The sequence below is a fragment of the Bombyx mori genome, chromosome 25 (genome assembly GCF_030269925.1).
Source record: "Bombyx mori chromosome 25, ASM3026992v2".
NCBI lineage: Eukaryota > Metazoa > Arthropoda > Insecta > Lepidoptera > Bombycidae > Bombyx > Bombyx mori.
The window spans coordinates 421,908-439,941 of NC_085131.1; the positions used below are offsets into that span (position 1 = coordinate 421,908).

An 18,034-nucleotide genomic window follows, 5' to 3' on the forward strand; every position below is an offset into this window, starting at 1 on the left:
AACAGTTTCGGAGCCTATTCAATACAAACAAACAAACAAATCTTTCCTTTTTATATTATTATATTATTATTAGTATATCAGTATTAGTATAGATATCTAGTTAGCGCAGTTCAAGTTTTTCTTAGATATCTTCTTCGCTGGAGTCATGGTCCAGACGGCTGGCTGATCCTTCGGCCGGTCGTAGGACCGTCGAGGCGATTCGCCCGGTCCTTGTGGATTGGGTGAATCGTGACAGAGGACGCCTCACTTTCCGGCTCACGCAGGTGCTCACTGGGCATGGTTGCTTCGGTGAGTTCCTGCACCGGATCAGAGCCGAGCCGACGGCAGAGTGCCACCATTGTGATTGCGACTTGGACACGGCAGAGCATACGCTCGTCGCCTGCCCCGCATGGGAGGGGTGGCGCCGTGTCCTCGTCGCAAAAGTAGGAAACGACTTGTCGTTGCCGAGTGTTGTGGCATCAATGCTCGGCGACGACGAGTCGTGGAAGGCGATGCTCGACTTCTGCGAGTGCACCATCTCGCAGAAGGAGGCGGCGGGGCGCGTGAGAGACGCACAATCCCGCCGCCGTCGAGCAGGGGCCAGGGAGGCGGATCTCGCCCAAACCCTGGCCCTCTAAGTGTTTCGGGTCCCCCCTCACATGTCGGTCTGGGGACCGGCGAGGGGGGCCTAAGAAGATGACGTGCAAGCTGCTCTGCACGCGTTTTACGCAAGAGTATCCGGGTGATGGAAGGCCGGCTATCCTCGACCCACGCTGGTTCTGACCCAGTGGGGTATTCCGTAGGATAGCTCACTCTAACCGGCGCCATCTAGGCGGGCTCCGGATAGCCTGCCGACCGAGAGGGCTGGTGGTCGTGGCGCCGACGACCGCCAGTCCGGCGTCCCGAGGGGGAGGGTGATGGGAGAGATGTGCTGCACTAAACGCTTCACTTTCCCCCCTTTGCCTCTTCATGAGTTCTGTCTCATGCGAGGTTTGGACGTTGGTTGTTGAGCGACAGGAGGTTTTAGTCAGTTCGACTCTGACATGCTCCGCCCTTTATCCCCAGTGGAGGGCGGAAGTCCGGCGATTTCCTCCTGACCAAAAAAAAAAAAAAAGATATCTTCTTCGAGTATTCTATCAGCTACGGCTTCATGGACAGGCGTGCTCACTGCCTATTGACCTGGTGTTAAGTATGACCCGGAACTTTGGTATATTAAGTCGAGGCTTCAAATTGTATTTGTATGACGACTGCTCGTTGAAACGGCAACGCATTACTGCTTTCAGATACTTTTAATTTCACTCAGTAAATTCTCTTAATTTGTTTACCTAACTCTATGCCTAATCTTTCGATCAGTGGCTAATGGGCACCTACAAGCTCGAGTTGCAGTAGAACTAATATTGTTACGCCAAAGTACAACTTAAAAGTATATTTATCACTTAGAACACACACAGTACACTTTAAAATTCTCAATTCGCTTCTTCCGCTTCGCTTCAGGTGATCCGCTCGCTGTTTCGCTTCGAGTAGTTCCGATTACTGACTGACTGCGTGCTATCTCTGCAACGCTTTTATAGTTAATACGACATCCCTAAGATCGTCGAGAACATTCGGCAGAAGTCGAATACTTTCAATGAGTGCTTCCGCTATCTGACAATAGATGGCGTTGTACTTCTCGAGCGTTCTAGATGCTACTAAATCCTTCGATATTCGTTCGGCTAGTCGGCGATAGATGGCATTACTCTTTCCGGCGTAACAATATGTATCTTTGTTAGAGAAATTTGATACTGTTTTTTTTTTGTCTATACCATTGGTGGGCAAATTTTTTAATGGCGGGCCACAAAGCTTAAGAAATTCTAGAGAAGGGCCAGAATTATAGAATCAAATCAAATCAAACTTTATTAGCTAAATACCTAAAACACGGTTTACAACGTTGTTGATAGTTATTTTATAGAACAGCGTGTTTCTACCAGCTCGGCGTGCAAATATTATCCAAATTACTTACTAAATGCAGTCAGTAAATATATTAGTTAATTAAAATATCAAACAACTAAATAAATTAATTGAACAAGAATTAGTTATTTATGTCATAAAAAGGAAAACAAAGAACAGAAAGAAGCGAATTTAATATTAACATAATGATTTATCATTTAAAAAATCGTTAACTGTATATACTAACAGTATATAACATCTTAAGGTTAATAATTTTTTCAAGTTCTTTTTAAATAAAAATAATTTGTCTTTTTTTATAGCATCAGGTACTTTATTATATTATATATTTTCGGTGCCATGCACAATATACTTTTTTGCATAAGAGTTGTCTTAGCACAGTGCAAACACAATTGATTTTGGTCGCGCCGGTTACGTTGCGAAACTTCACCTATGGCTTTAAACAATTTACAGTTATTTTTTACAAACAAAATAATTTCAAAAATATAGAGGCACGGAATTGTTAGTATATTGTGTTTAATAAAGTACTCTTTACAACTGTCTGTACTTTGCAATTTGAACATAGACCGAACACAGTGTTTTTGACCCTTAAATGCGATGTTATCGTCCGTAGAATTTCCCCAAAATATAATAACATAGCGTAAAATGGGTTCTAATAATCCGTAATAAGCGGTTATAACACCATCCAGATCCAGTGTTGGTGATATTTTGAAAAAATGCATTTTGTGTTAAAGCTTTTAATCATCATCGTCCATATATATATAAAAAGCTACGAATTCATTTTCAACCCTTCAAAAACGATTTGGAAAACTGAACAATAGGAGTATAGAGTTCACTCGCCCCCGCCGCCCGCGCCTCTCATTTCACCACGATTTGCGTCCCGTATTACGCATCACATGAACTACGCGGATAGCTTAGCTTCACCTATAGGTCATGCATCTATTATTTGTATTTTGCCCAAAACTGGTCTAAACTCTTATCCCACATTATTAGAGGTCTGCGCAGCATATCCTGATATCATGATACATAGTGAATTGGCAGGATGTCATCCTGTCCGCCGCAGGCGTCCTTCTCATGCCAGATGCCATGATTGCCATGATGCCATGATTGACCGCGTGCCTCACATCAACCCTCCTTGGGAATGCTATCGTTGGCATAGGATTGTAGTCAGAAAAAGTAGCTAACTTTTATAACACCCACGGGGAGATATGAGTCTGTCCAATTCTAAGCTGAGATCCGCACGTCCGCAAAACAGAGAACTGATCTTGAAGGATCATATCATTTAATCACACTCATATGGTGTAGATCAAGCTATGGAAAAATTAATAGAGTTTGGGAGGTGACCTTCGAAGTCACTCCAGTAGTTCTTGCAACGTACTTGCAACGTGCGTACAACTCCTTTGCAACGTACCATAGGGAGGGAATTTTCTGATTCTTGTTTTGGTGTTTCTTTTACTTCATCCATATTTGGTTTTATGATTTACATTTTATTACTATAACCATTGACACTAAAAAATTTTAAACAACAAAAAGATACAGATATCATGTTTTATCGTTTTTCTGTATTTTCATAATATTGTTATAGTTTTGTCGTGTGTGAGAAAACCTTAGTTTGGGGTCGTTGGAATGCGATAATTTACTGTAATTTAACGATGGTTGTAAACGAAAACATTTTAAAATTAATTACATTATGTACAAAAAAATTGTATCCAAACTGGTTTTAAAAGAACTTAGCAATTACGAATTGCATGATAAGTTAAAGGAAAAACGAGTGCTTGGTGTGCCCATTTCGCTATCAAGTCGGCTCCACATAATAAAATGGCGATGATCTCATCCATTATGTATTTGTTTGTCGGAATCCGGAACGCAATATACTTAAGATCTTTTTTCTCAGGAACGAGTAGGGGCATCAATTGCAAAGATTTAATAATACTGCAGTCAAAAGAAGTCTTAAGTTTCAAGCCCCTAGGGCACTTCTTGCTGACCTAGAATCGTGAAGTGGTGGACGTCTCGTGAGTCCGCATGGTGAGCTACCACTACTCTGCCTATTTCTGTCGTGAAGAAGAAGTAAGTTTCGGCTTGAAGGATAGGGCAGCCGTTGTAACTATACTGAGGCCTTAGAACTCATGTCTCAAGATGGATGGCGGGTTTTACGTTATAGATGTCTATGGGCTCCGGTAACCACTTAACACCAGGTGGACTGTGAGCTTGTCCATATATCTAAGCAATGAAAAATTATAACTTTAGCAAGAATTCAGGTCCTTATAGCACGAGTAAAGGGCGAAGTCTGAAGACAGTTGTCGCGGCGCCTGACTCGTTTAGCACAGCAAGCTAGCCAAAACGTCATACCAGAACATTAACTACTACCGGCACCGCGCGCTGACAGCATTCAACAATATTCTTAAGATACCTCACAATAATCATTATTGGCACAAGATCCTTCCTTTTCGAGAAAGGTCACATTCATACATTCATCGTCGAACAATCACGACTAAACCATTGTAAATTGTAATTAAAGCAAGTAGCAAGCATTGAATTGGTTTTATTATAGAAGCAATAAAGCCACAGTGTCTCGCGTAGACACAGTTAATTTATATTTCTATCTTTGAAACAAAAAAAAAATCGCTTTTATGAACGCTACTATGATACGAAAAAAATGCAACCTTGGCGCGGATTCGCAATGTCTTCCTCGTATTATAATTTTTACACGCCTTATTTTATTTTTCTATTGCCGTTTCATGCAGATGAATGAATACACGGCCCGCATAATAATGGTCAGTGGTTACCGTCGCTAATGGACGTTGGCAATGCCAGGGGCAGAGCCAAGCCGCTGCCTACGCTGAAATACAAAGTTTCACTACGCGAAGTTGGGTTTCAACACCAAGGCCAGCTGTCGCTTTACGTGTACCCACGTGTACGGATCCTCGAGTTTATTCTTCGACGCGACATTCCTCACGACCTAAGAGTTTTGGCGACATCGATACAGCGGAACTAGAACTATTATTACTATTTTACTCCTGTAAATTAGTTAATAAGCGGCTAATACGGCTCACCTGGTGTTAGCACCACCTACTTTTAGACATAAGGTCGAAGTTACCAGTGTCCTATCCTATGTTTGAAATAACAATTAGTTACCGATCACTTGAGACAGGTAAACCATTTACTTCGATCGGAGTTAGAATTCGACTAATTAAATAAATAACACGAAAGAAAACAGTTCGTGCGAGCTCTGTGTTTTGTCAGTGTATATTTGCATATTTCAATCAGGTGACATTGACCGTATTTGTTCAAACCCGACTTAGGCGGCAGGGCAACGAAAAGCCGCGGTCGCCCAAAACATATCTCGTCGGATCCCCCGGATCTACTCTCGACGCTTTTAAGCTCTTCAAGCACCAGTCACCGTACTCGTTGCTCATCGATTACGACGAAAAGTTTATCGAGCTAACTAACCTATAGACACAATCTACTAAGTTTCTCGTCGGACCTTCTCAGTGGATCGCGATTCCGATCTGGTGGTAGATTCGGCGAAGCACTACCCTTGTTAGGGCTGGTATTAGCAAATTCTCTCAAGTTGAGCTCTTGGTTGAGCTCACCATTCGCGTAAAGCTGAAATAGCCCCTTAGGCTCCTAGCGAATAGGTAGGGATATAAATAACTCATTGACAGTACGACATTTGATATCGATTCACATTTTTGTTTCACCTTCGAAAACAACTAAGTAAACGAAAATAAAAACAAAACTAAAATATTTTACCATTAGTTTATTATAAACTCAATGTACATTCAGTCAAAAAAGTATCTGGAGTGGATTTGTTAATGGTTCCGAACTCTTTTTTTGGTTTTATTTGTTCTCCTTAAATGGGCACTACTATTTTCCACTTTAGTGCGGTGTTGGAGCTACATCTATTATTTACTTTAAATACAGTGCTGTTTTTAGTTATGTCATATCTAGTGCGTATTGCTCATTTCATAATGGACAAAACATCGAATGTGAATTCGTGTTCCGAAGTCACTTAAAATGTTACAGAAGACTTACGGTGAATCGACTTTATTCAAAACACGCGCATATGAGCCAGAAAAAGCGTTAAAAAAGGCCGAGGTATAATGGAAGATGAATCAAAACCGAAAAAAAAAACAAATTCGATCAAAAGTCAAAGTTATGCTGACTCTTCTTTGACTATCGCGGTGTTGTCGGGAGATCTTGCACTAAATAGAAAATATTATTTGATTGTTATGCGTCATTTCAGAGAGAACATTTGACGAAAAAGGCCAAATTTGTGGGAAAAAAATCTTAGATTTTGCTCCACGATAATACGCCTTCGCACAAGAATCTCATCGTGAACGAAGTTTTGACCAAAAACTCAACAAATGCCCACAAGTCATCACCGAATTGACTAGATATTGGTTCAGTCGATTTCTCTTTTTTCTTCTTCCTAAACTCAAATTACCACTTCGTGGCACCCGTTTTCATTCGGTAGAATACAAATAGGAATCCACGGCGAGAACTGAACACAATTCCGTATATGTTTCAAAAATGTTTAGATGGTTGAATTATTAATTGAGGTATATGGTTTCTAAAGGAGCATATTTTAATGGTGATAAAATAAATTTGGATGGATGACTAATATTTCATGCGTTATTGATATTTTCCCGGTACTTTCTTGACAGAGTATTATTACTATGTTTCAGACAGTTACTGGTACATACTATGTTTCTTTTTTTGCTCCTTAAGGATTTCTGACTGCATCCTGTGAAACGATTTGTTGATAAAATATAATGAGAATCATTATTTTATAATTAAATTGGTATGGACTAATTATTTACAGATCAGACGTTGTCAATATTTTGGAAAAATAAATAGTTCACCTGACTTGATCGTCTACACCGTCATGGAATTCCACCATGTCCTCCAACTGCTTTGGTAATGAAGACATCTTATAAACATTGGGCTCTTTGATAACTTGAAACATTAACTCTTCTTCGTTAATGGGAGGCCACCGAGGATCATCACGCTTATTGCATGTAGGATTACTGAAATCAAAAATCACATCAGAGTCAACCAGAAGATCCAATAGGATGGCAGGAAGGTCAATACTAACTTGCATCTTACGTAGTTACTGAATAAAGTAGACATCCAATCCCTCATTTGGTCATCTCTGGTTTTAGGAGGCACTGACACTTGACTTCCGAGAAACGTGGTAGTGTGGAACACGTACGTCAGATCCTCGACATGAGCAGTTCCTTTGTAGCTTAACCAGTTGGCTCTCTTTGTAATGCTGAAGTCGCTTTCATACGAAAATTCGTAAAAATATGTCGGCGCCGAATTCAAAAGTATTCTCCATTGTGCCAGTTTGATCATAGGATATTGAAAGTAAATATCCGTCACGCTTTTTACGAATCCATCCACTGTGGGCTCACCGTCAAAATATCTTTTCCCCACGAATATTCCTTTGGCTGAAGCTTCTTGTGGGGGCAACTCGTACGCCAGTCTTGGCGATAAAATAACTGCCGGATTACTTTTATAACGGTCCACAATATTGTAAATAGTGATTATCCATTTGAAATATTCACCTTCATCCTTATTGAAACCCATTAGTAAGGGAATGTCCTTGCCCACACCTTGATTAATTAAAGTAATCGGATCATCGTCAATGATCCTGGTATAATCATGACCCTCTTTCTCTACAACCGGAACGAACGAAGTTAAACCCGCTCTGTATTGCACAACGTCATTGGCTCTCATAATATCATCTAACGGTAATTCAGTTAAAGTCTGATGAATTTCATCAGACGTTAACTCGGTAGAGTTTAAACCTAGTTCTCCGAGAAACATGTCGGAGATGTATTTGGCATATATTGGGGACGAGCTATAGAAGTTTGGTATAGCGGTACCACTCATTATAATAGCTCTGAAACACAAAAACAATTTATTCATTTAATATGTGTAAGCTTATTAATTGAGTTTCCGGTACATGATATCAACCTATTATAGAACATATTATGGTAGATATACACTTTTGTAACTTGAGAAATTTAAATACTTTAACGCCTACGAAATGTTAAGGAGCAATATTGAAATTTTTATTTATGTTTGCCTATACCATACACACTACAAAAATCGCCGTGCCAAGCTAACTTGTTCGCAACGTAAAAATTCAGAAAAAATCTGTATAAAGAAAATACAAGCACCAGATCGGTTTTGGAAATTTCATTCAAAAAACCCAAGCATCCAACAAGCCATATATAACCTTATGTGGTTACTATTAGCTAAAGCAATGCCAGGGGCCAAGCTAAGCGGCTGCCTACAAAAACTTTGACAGTAACAGGAAAGAAAGAGAAATACTTACTTGTTGAATAGTCCTTTGGAGGCCCGAGACAACATGAGAAGGTGTACTGATGCTGCTCCAGCACTTTCTCCGAGTATTGTCACTCGCTTAGGGTCTCCCCCGAATACTTTTGCATTTCTCTGCACCCACTTTAGCAGCGTCACCATGTCTCGCAGTCCATTATTACCAGGAATCTTATGAGAAGCAAGAGACAAGTATCCGAAAATGGCCAATCTAATATACAAATATTACTCATTAGGCACTGTGTAAAACGACATTAATTCATTTTATTACAAAGTTTAATGAATTTTAATTCACCTGTAATTAAAATTTACTACAATGACATCTTTTAACATCAACAATTCCGGTCCATGCAAATCTCTATTGCCAGATCCTGTTTGGAACCCACCACCGTGGATATTCACCAATATGGGCAGTGAATTGTCTTCGCAAAGTTCATCGCTGTTCAGAGTCGCAGACGCCGGTACAAATACATTAGCATAAATACAGTTTTCACTCATTCCTTTGCGTTTGACGGTAATACTGCCGTAAGTAATATCTCTCGACGGACAGGCCGGCCCTTCTTCGTAAGCGTAGAACGGTTCAGACCATGGCTCAAGTGGCTCCAGTTCCTGAAATAAAACACTATAAAACCACCAAGTACACCAACTACTCCAATAGAAAGTATCTTTTGAAACTGCCACATATAGATGTTTCGAGATAGAATTTTCTTTTTTCTTTCTGTTTTTTTTTCTAAACTGGTGGTAGCCTTAGAAGGCTATGCCAGCGTCACCGAGCGAGTAGATGAGCTCACGGGGCTCTAACCTAAGGACGTTGCTAACAGCAAAAGCAGTGCTACGCAGAATCTACCAACGGATCGGAAACGCGACCCATTGAGAAGATCCGGCGAGAAATTAAGTGCGCTGTGTCTATGAGTTGAATTGCTCGTCGAGACCTTCGTCGCAAGCGACGGGTTCGACGAGAACGATGACCGGTGTTTGGGGTACCTAAAAGCACCGTTAATGGATCGGGAGGATCCGAAATGACGTGTTTAGGGCGACGTCGACTGTTTACCATCAGAAATACTCAAGATCAAACTAATAAATTCTCAGCTCGACGCGTTGCGAAAGAAGGATGTAGCCATCGCCCGGTCGACTTTATGTACCAAGATTAGAAGTCCGGTCAATAAACACTTAAACAGAGGGGCCGTGGCTTTGGCTGCTTATCTACATCAATAAATATACATGTAATATAATACGTGAAACTAACAGAAAATCTTCTGGCGCCTACGGGTGGCTTCGCATACGGAATGCCCTGGAAACTGAAGTATTTGGTATTTTTGTTTGCGCTCTCCTCTCTCCCGCACACAGGTCCCGAGTCTAACTTCACCAGCACATCACATTTTTTAGTGAAGGACTCTGCATATATCGCTGAACCTAAGATAAGCAATAATAATACAAACATTGAAATTCTAAGATCCGGTTTCGATGGACCTTAAAACCACTCTATTTAAATTTATGTTCTTTCCATTATTACCTTAGAATATTATATAATAGGATACTACAATCATGATTCACTTAGTTCTTTATTTCCTCGCGTTAAACAGCAAAAATAATTTAAAACTATAATTTATTATGTCTCAGAACTTCTTAACCATTTTTTTTTTATTCATGCATTGTAATTAATACTTATAATGTATGTTCTCCTTTGAGTGAATTAGCAATAAACACCAATCAACTACCCAATAGATGGTGTGGTTCATAGTTGGCATAGCAACTCACTCCAAAAGCTTGCGATCAATTTACATATTGCTCGTGTTGAGTCATCTGGGAGTGAAGTGGTTAATAAAACAGACTGCACGGCGCGGCGGTGCCGAACAAAACCAGTTTCCCATATAACGATGTTATTGCAACTAGCGCACGAATCGATTTTATTACTGTTGAATTCAGACAACGCATTACATTGTTTGAAACTCATTAACAATTCGTCAACGTATTAGTCTAAGATCCCAAGTAAGATCGACCTTCATCCATTCGATAACAAGGGGAACGTTAAATTTAACAAATAACATATTATCTTTCGTACATAGTAATACATCGCCTTCTCGCATTAAAACTGTATAATCTCAAAACTTACTAATTTTATAGGAAAGTGCTTTAAAGGTTTGAAACATGTGAAGTTTTTTATATTAATCATCTTTGCAACATTAATTTTTTATTTTTTACCAGTTACATTATCTGTCTTTTAAAGTAACATAAAATTATGTATTAATTTAGTTAATAGTAGGCAAAACAAAAGTAATCTAAAAAAAAAAAAACTACGCTCTTTTGACAGTATTTATGAGAAAAATACTGGTGATACCAAATGATTCCGCATAGTAACTCAATTTCGAATATTTTTGGAAATTGGAAACTTTTAATGCGAAAAGACATGTTCGTAATAGGTTTGCTGTAAAAAAAGTTCATGGCTATGATTAATTAAAATTATATATTTTTTTGCTTGTCTATACTACGAATAGAAAGCATGCGCACTCTCTCATATTTTAAAGACACTCTTTTCTCAGACGCTAAAACAAAAGATACACAGGAGACGTAAAACAGTACAACAAAACTTCAATACATATCCATTTCCAATTTAAAACTAGCGCAAATGTTAAATAGTGTATAATAAATGTAGGTAGAGTACACAAAACAGAATCGACTCCATAGTTCGAAATGTGAACAAAACTACAATAACACAAAAACTAATTCTAATTAAACTGGCTTACGTTAGATACTTGCACAATGATTGGTTGATTGATTGAGAAGTCGGCTATAAATAGACACAGAAAAAACGATCGAACGTCGCTTTTTTCCGCCGAAACTATATTCAATCATCATAATATTTCTGAGATTTGATGTCAGGGAATAAGAAAGGAAGCTAGCTCTCATCTATAGTGGAACTACCTATACTTAAAGGTAGCAAATTATTAAATAAAAAAGTTACTCAAAAAGCACTTACACACCAATTAAAATCAGGGTAACTGAACTGACAGTGTAGAACATTGTAGAATCAGAAATAGTACTGACGCAGTCACGCCTTGCTTTTTTATAATATACTCGTTGTGCGGTGTACATGTGATTCAAGTATGTGTGTATTTAAAGATTACTTATCTATTATGTATGTATTTAAAGATTACTTATCTATTATGTATGTACTTGAGAATTATTTTTACGAAACACTGTGCTTCTACAGTTCTGACGTCTATTGATAATCAAGGCTAGACCAGCGCAGTAACTTAGTGCTGGGTATCCTGCGTTATCTAATAATATACCTAATTAACATGTGTATGCATATTCATTAAAGTAATTGGCAGAGCAGAGATAATTTAAAATTCAAATCCTAAGTAAGTGCGATGTGCGCTCAGGATCATACCCATTTCCAAAAAAATTTAAAAAAAAAACTTTTTATACATCTCGTTGGAATAAGTTTTAATTTTTCAACTCCGGTTAAACAAAAGCTTGATAAAACGGAATATAAATGATCTTAAATCACTTTATTATTTCGTCTTTGTAAAAACACATGTTGATTAATTGAAATATAAAATATCAGTCCGTCAATTCAGTTTCATAGAGACACCCCTGTCTCAATTCCTTGGAAGTCTATTTCTAGAATAATAATACTTGTCATAAATTTCTTCCCAAAATTTTGAAGTCTTCTCGTAAGGGTAGTCGATCATCTTAGGTTCAACGCCTATATCGAGTAGGCGAGGGTTTTCGTAATTCATTGGATCCCAGTCAAGTGGTTGTCGGTGAGTTGGATTTCTGTAAATAAATTAAAAAAATTACTCATTAATAAAATACACTATTTTTAATGCTTAACAAAAGAGATCATTTAGGTTGCCCTTTATATTATTAATGTCCGTCAGCTAAGTAAATCTTTTGTCACCCTCTCACTCTAGCAAGTCCGACCATCGTAAATGATATAGAAATCTCATTTTAATGCAAACTCACAAATGTATCACGAAGTTGACCCAAAATCGTACCAAAAGGTCTTGGACAAGGCCGTCTTCTTTATCCAGATTTCGCCCAGAAAATAGATATGCAAGTTCATCTGAATGAGCGGCTCCGCTTTTCTGGATTCCAGGTTCTTTTTGAACGCCGACTTCTCCAAGGTGTGAAAACGTGTAGAAGTAGACAAGGGATGACACCGCGGCGTGATAACTGGCACTTCGATAAACATGGCTTAAAAAGTATACGTCCCTAAAACACATAAATATAAATAGAATAATGTTTTCATCACTTCTTATCGCATCAGTTATTAAGGATAACTTTTAATGTTTATACTGTATCTTGTAATATGGCTATTTTTGTTTTTACATAACACGCTAAATGAAAGTATTTCAAAGATATATGTGTAACTTTTACCTGTGGTAAGCCAGCAGAGCAGTCATTGTACGATTTCTTCTGAAGTAAATGTCCTCGATTTGTCGAGAAACTTGATTCATTTCTCTACTATTTAAAAATTGCAACTCGTATGGCAGTAAAAAGCTAATATCTTTAGTTAATTTATTAATAACCTTAAACTCCTTTAGTAGTGATGAGAATATATACGCTTCATCACTATTGTAGCCGATTATCATTGGAACAGATTTAGACTTCTTTGTCACGAACAAATCGTAAGGCGTCTCCAAGAAAAACCGCTCCTCATTCTTCAGTGGTTCTTCCAGACAAAGGCCAAAAGAGAAATATGGCGTGTTCGATTCACTTGATTTAATAAATAATTCTTCCATTGTGGCATTTAAAAAAACATCGACATAATCTCGTTTTTTGTCTAAACGCTCTCCGATAACTTTGGCCCTGTCTTTGGCATCATAGTTGAAAGCCCACGGAGCTAATATGCTGCCGCTTTGCAATATAACACCGTGGAACAGTCCTTCAGCCATTGGGGTAAGTGTTAATGCTTCCACCATGGCAGCTCCAAAACCCTGGCCCGCGACGACAACTCTTGCCGGGTTTCCTTTGAAAGCAATTATGTTGTCTCTGACCCAGTGTAATGCTGCTATAACGTCTTTTGCGCCTGCGTTTCCTGGTATATCTCTTTCGTAGCATAAGAATCCAGGGGCGCCTAACCTAAAAAATGACGTTTTCAAAGGTATCAACGGCCATTTTACCGTGACGCACTATCTTCCGGCTTGTTTCTCAGGAACCAGAAGAGGAATTAATCATTAAATTTTCTGGCGGAAATAATCATAAAAAAATTTAACCTTCTAGATAAACGTTATCAAAACATACAGCCAAAATTCGTCACTCATCAAAACCAATAGGTACGCAACTTCCTGTTGATCTAGAATCATGAACTTTGGCAAGGAACAAGAACTTCTAGCACAAGTAAGGAGAAAAAGGATTTTGTACCTGAAAAGGTCATTTTTTATCACGCCAAGAGCGAACGGTCGGTTTCGCTCCATAATTTCAGGCGAGAAAGTGCTACTTTCTCCCCATTTAAAAATTGTGATGAATTAGTAAGGGTGCATTGATTCATGTTTTAGCACTTGACTTTGATGTATATAATAAATATATAATTGGTAGTTTACATTTTTTGTTAATTTTCATTAGCGTTTTTTTATAGAAAGTTCGTACCTCCAGCTTAATTTTTAATAGGTAGTGATCGGGTGTTTTTTTTATTTTTATTGCTTTAGTGGATAGACGAGCTCACGGCCCACCTGTGTTAATTGGTTACCGGAGCCCATAAACATCTACAACGTAAATGCCGCCACCTAACTTGAGATATAAGTTCTAAGATCTCAGTCTTTACAGTACGATGTTTGTAATGCGCGTCAGTAACGCTAGCGCTATATCTGAGCAGGGCACTCGCGTTCCGTTACCTCATGCCATAACCTGTAAGTACTGGTGACTTACGGTTCCGTAGCCTTGTATACGAGGAACTGATATCCCTAAAAACCCTTAAGGTGATATTTTAACACGCACTTTTAAGTTACTTAATTACCACTGAAAGTGGGCGATCTTCCTACCTACGTAAATCCCACGTAAATTATACTCCGCCCTTGCATCTCAAAGGTAGACCATGTCAATCATGTTGTAGCGTTTATGGACTCCGGTAACCGCTTGACCAGACGCGATACCAAACCCTGGTGAGCTGGTGAAGACATTTACTTTATAAAACAAATAAAACTATTTTTTTTTTTTTTAATATTTACTAACAATCACGCCACGTTAACTGGTCCCGTGATAAGTTCGTAAAGAACTTGTGTTACAGGTACCAGATAACGGATATAAATGTAAGATTTTTATTATACACATACATATATTTAATACACATCCATAAGAATCCATTCCCTCCCTGGAAAAGACATTTATATTTATCATACAAATATCTTTCCTTGGCGGGATTCGAACCCGCGACCCCCTTGTGTAGTGACCCTGTCACTTACCACTACACCAGATGTTTTCTGAAAGTGACGTCATCTGTACATGATACATGAGATCACAAACTGTGATTTCATGCACACACTTACCTGTGACGCACAATGACTACAATAACTCCCTTCTTGACCAGTTGTCCAGAGTGATAACTTCCGTCTGAACCTGTGACCCAGACTAGTACAGGCCACGTTGGAGCAGCCGACGTGGGCACGTTGACGTCGAGCTGCAGACACTCCTCGGCGGCGGAAGTTGTTGAACAGCGAGATTCGTGGAACTCTCGTATGTTAGGCCAAACGGGAGCTATGCCGGCTTGCTATAATAGTTGTCAAAATATGATCGAGCTTGTGACTAGGATTAATACATTTTCCTCAACTCGTACTGATGTTTTTTTTTAATTGCTTAGATGGGTGGACGAGCTCACAGCCCCTGGTGTTAAGTGGTTACTGGAGCCCGTCACCCACCTTGAGATATAAGTTCTAAGGTATCAAGTATAGTTACAACGGCTGCCCCACCCTTCAAACCGAAACGCATTACTGCTTCACGGTAGAAATAGGCGGGGTGGTGGTACCTACCCGCACGGACTCACAAGAGGACCTACCACCAGTATGTCCACTGTCGAGTAGTCAACACGTCATATGGTTTCACTGATACAATGTGTCATCTATGTGACAAATGTGACAAGTCTCCGTTTTAATACAAAAAAAAAACCTTAACCGACATCACCGATGTAAATGTATCAAATAATTTCGAATCAGTGCACAAAGAATAAATTCCCTCAACCCCCAAAATTTGTAGTTATGATATAAGTCATTCTGCAGTAGTACCCAAGTCGTAAGGTCCACAAAATAAATTTTATGAATTCAAAAATGAATACAGTTTGTATAAGTCCGTAGTACTAAAATGATATTTAAGACCTCACCTTAAATCTCCCCTTAAGCATCAGAGATCCATAAGGTATACCGCCATACGTCACGTAACCATCTCTGACGCGTCCCCGTATCTTCCCCTGAGCTATACTGATTACATTCTGTTCTGTTCCAGGTATTAGGAACAGCATCACCAGACCCAGTCTTATCATAACCGGTAACGTAAATACCACGATTTATATATGTATGCATATAACTATATATCGGCGCTTGAATGGCAAACGTGACTAAGCGACAATGCGTGAACTTTACAGTAGACCAATTTAAAGTTGAAATACCTGAAAACAAAATTTATTTTAACAAATCCATCTGTAGTAGAATCAGCTAGATTCTAGTGTAGCTGTAGGATTGAAATGATTTTAATAGACCTAGAAATATATTTTTTTGCGCATCGAATATGGTTTATTGCCTATCATTTATGTACAAATCAGTTATTGCCGCTTAGTCACTTTTGCCTTTCAAGTGTCGATATATATATTTATAGCAATGTCACTGAAATGTTTAAGAATTAAAATGCCGTTTTCCGTTTATTTTCTAATTAAGTAATTCAAATGATGTTTCTAATTTCTTGGTAAGTCCAAGGAGTTTTAATTTAATTTGTAATTAAGAATTTTAGTTTCGTAATTGTTCTATTTTTCGACGTTCATACGGATTCGCGTTCATAATTTACAATCGAATAAAATTCATTTTACTGTTTAATATCACGTCCATTATTTTCTTTTTTCTTTTTCCGACGGTTCGAATGCATTACAAGTTTCATGGTCACGGATAACTAAGTTATTCTAGAACGGACTGCGTCTCAGTGTGAAAGATAAGAGTAAAATAAATAATAAATAAATATTTACTAACAATCAAGCCACGTTAACTGGTCCCGTGGTAAGTTCGTAAAGAACTTGTGTTACAGGTACCAGGTAACGGAAATAAATGTAAGATTTTTATTATACACATACACATACACATATTTAAAATACATCCATAACCCTGGAAAAGACATTTCATATTAATTTATGATACAAATATCTTCCCTTGGCGGGATTCGAACCCGCGACACCCTTGTGTAGTGACAATGTCACTAAGGGTCGATTCGACCAAACAAGAGTAAATCTTATTCTTAGAATAACTCGTCAGTTAATCGAGAGTAAATCAATTTTACGTTTTACCATCTACAATTCTAAGAATAGTGGGCCTATTCGGGAATTGTTACTATACCGCCGTTTCGCACGGAATAACGGAGCTATTCCTAGAATAAAGTAATGGCGTCAGTCAGTCCAACATCTGATCTCTGTCATTTCATAAATATTTATTCTGTTTTAATTTCAAGTCAACGCAATGCACTAAATTATTATTAATAGTCTGGCATTGTATAATGCAACGTTTAAACGAAAAAAGATAAAACCACACGACAAAACTTGACAATTCCCTCAAACAAACAACAAATAAAAATAATACGTTTGACAGCTGGATATCTTTCACAACAGCTACTTTTTCACACTAAAATACGGCAAAATCGAGTTGAAGATTTGTATGTTCTTACACTATGCCGTTGAACAACAACATTTATTTGCCGGATTTTATTTTTGTTCACCATTCACTCTGCTATTCGCGTATTGTTATTCCTAGCACAAGTATACGTGGAAAAACGACTATGGATTTACTCGAGATTAAAATCATGGAATAGGTTATTCCTCGTATAGTTACTCGAGTATAAATTTAAGTTTGGTCGAATCCACCCTTACCACTACACCAGACGGCCGTTGAAAGACAAAATATTTCGGATAGATTTATAAAAGACATTGTAGACATTAACAACAACCGAATGCTCAAGTCTCCAGTGTGCTTAGCGCGAGTTTTTTTACGTTTTCGATAATGTATAAGTTAGCTGAAATTTGTATGGAGTTGGAACGTTTTCCTACGTTTGCGCTAGGGGTGCTGTTCCAACTCCATACAAATTTCAGCTAACTTATACATTATCGAGAACGTAACAAAAATTCGTACGAACCACACAGTTTTTCAATATTCTCTGGACAACTGTGCAAATTTTAACAAAATTCAACAATGTCTATATATAAAAATGAATTGCTGTTCGTTAGTCTCGTTAAAACTCGAGAACGGCTAAACCGATTTGGCTAATTTTGGTCTTGAATTATTTGTGGAAGTCCAGAGAAGGTTTAAAAGGTAGATAAATATGAAAATGCTCGGAGTTAAATAAAAATAACAATTTTGTTTTTCCTTTGATGTGTCCGCCGTCGGACGGATTCCTTTTGTTTGTTTTAAGTTTATTTTATACAAAAGTTTAGGTATTTTATTTATAGATTAAGGCTCTACGAAGTCTGCCGGGTCAGCTAGTATTTCATAAAATTATTTGCTATAGAGAACTGGTTGATTCCACGTGTGGTGCTTGTGGTTATGATTAGTGCATGGAAAATACCCAAGCTCAG

The 18,034-nt window shown here is 38.3% G+C and overlaps 2 protein-coding genes across 5 annotated transcripts in view; one reads left to right on the top strand and one right to left on the bottom strand.

The window, feature by feature from the left end:
• LOC101737860 (serine/threonine-protein kinase D1) overlaps positions 1-18,034 on the top strand; it is a 130,476-nt gene that overhangs the window by 36,985 nt on the left and 75,457 nt on the right. For 2 of the 4 annotated variants that reach the window (XM_038020232.2, XM_062676003.1), the window contains exon 2: positions 15,712-15,753. The exons of the other annotated variants lie outside the window; for them this stretch is intronic. The gene's annotated coding sequence lies outside the window, so the exon portion shown is untranslated. The remainder of the gene's footprint in view (positions 1-15,711; positions 15,754-18,034) is intronic. 4 annotated transcript variants of the gene reach the window in all.
• Positions 5,669-11,313, bottom strand: cce-6 (carboxyl/cholinesterase 6). Its single transcript, NM_001195463.1, is given in 7 exon segments — positions 5,669-6,670; positions 6,789-6,953; positions 7,022-7,831; positions 8,270-8,482; positions 8,567-8,880; positions 9,518-9,684; positions 11,253-11,313. Coding segments are annotated over 7 exon segments (1,764 nt in total). The 5' UTR covers positions 11,293-11,313; the 3' UTR covers positions 5,669-6,615.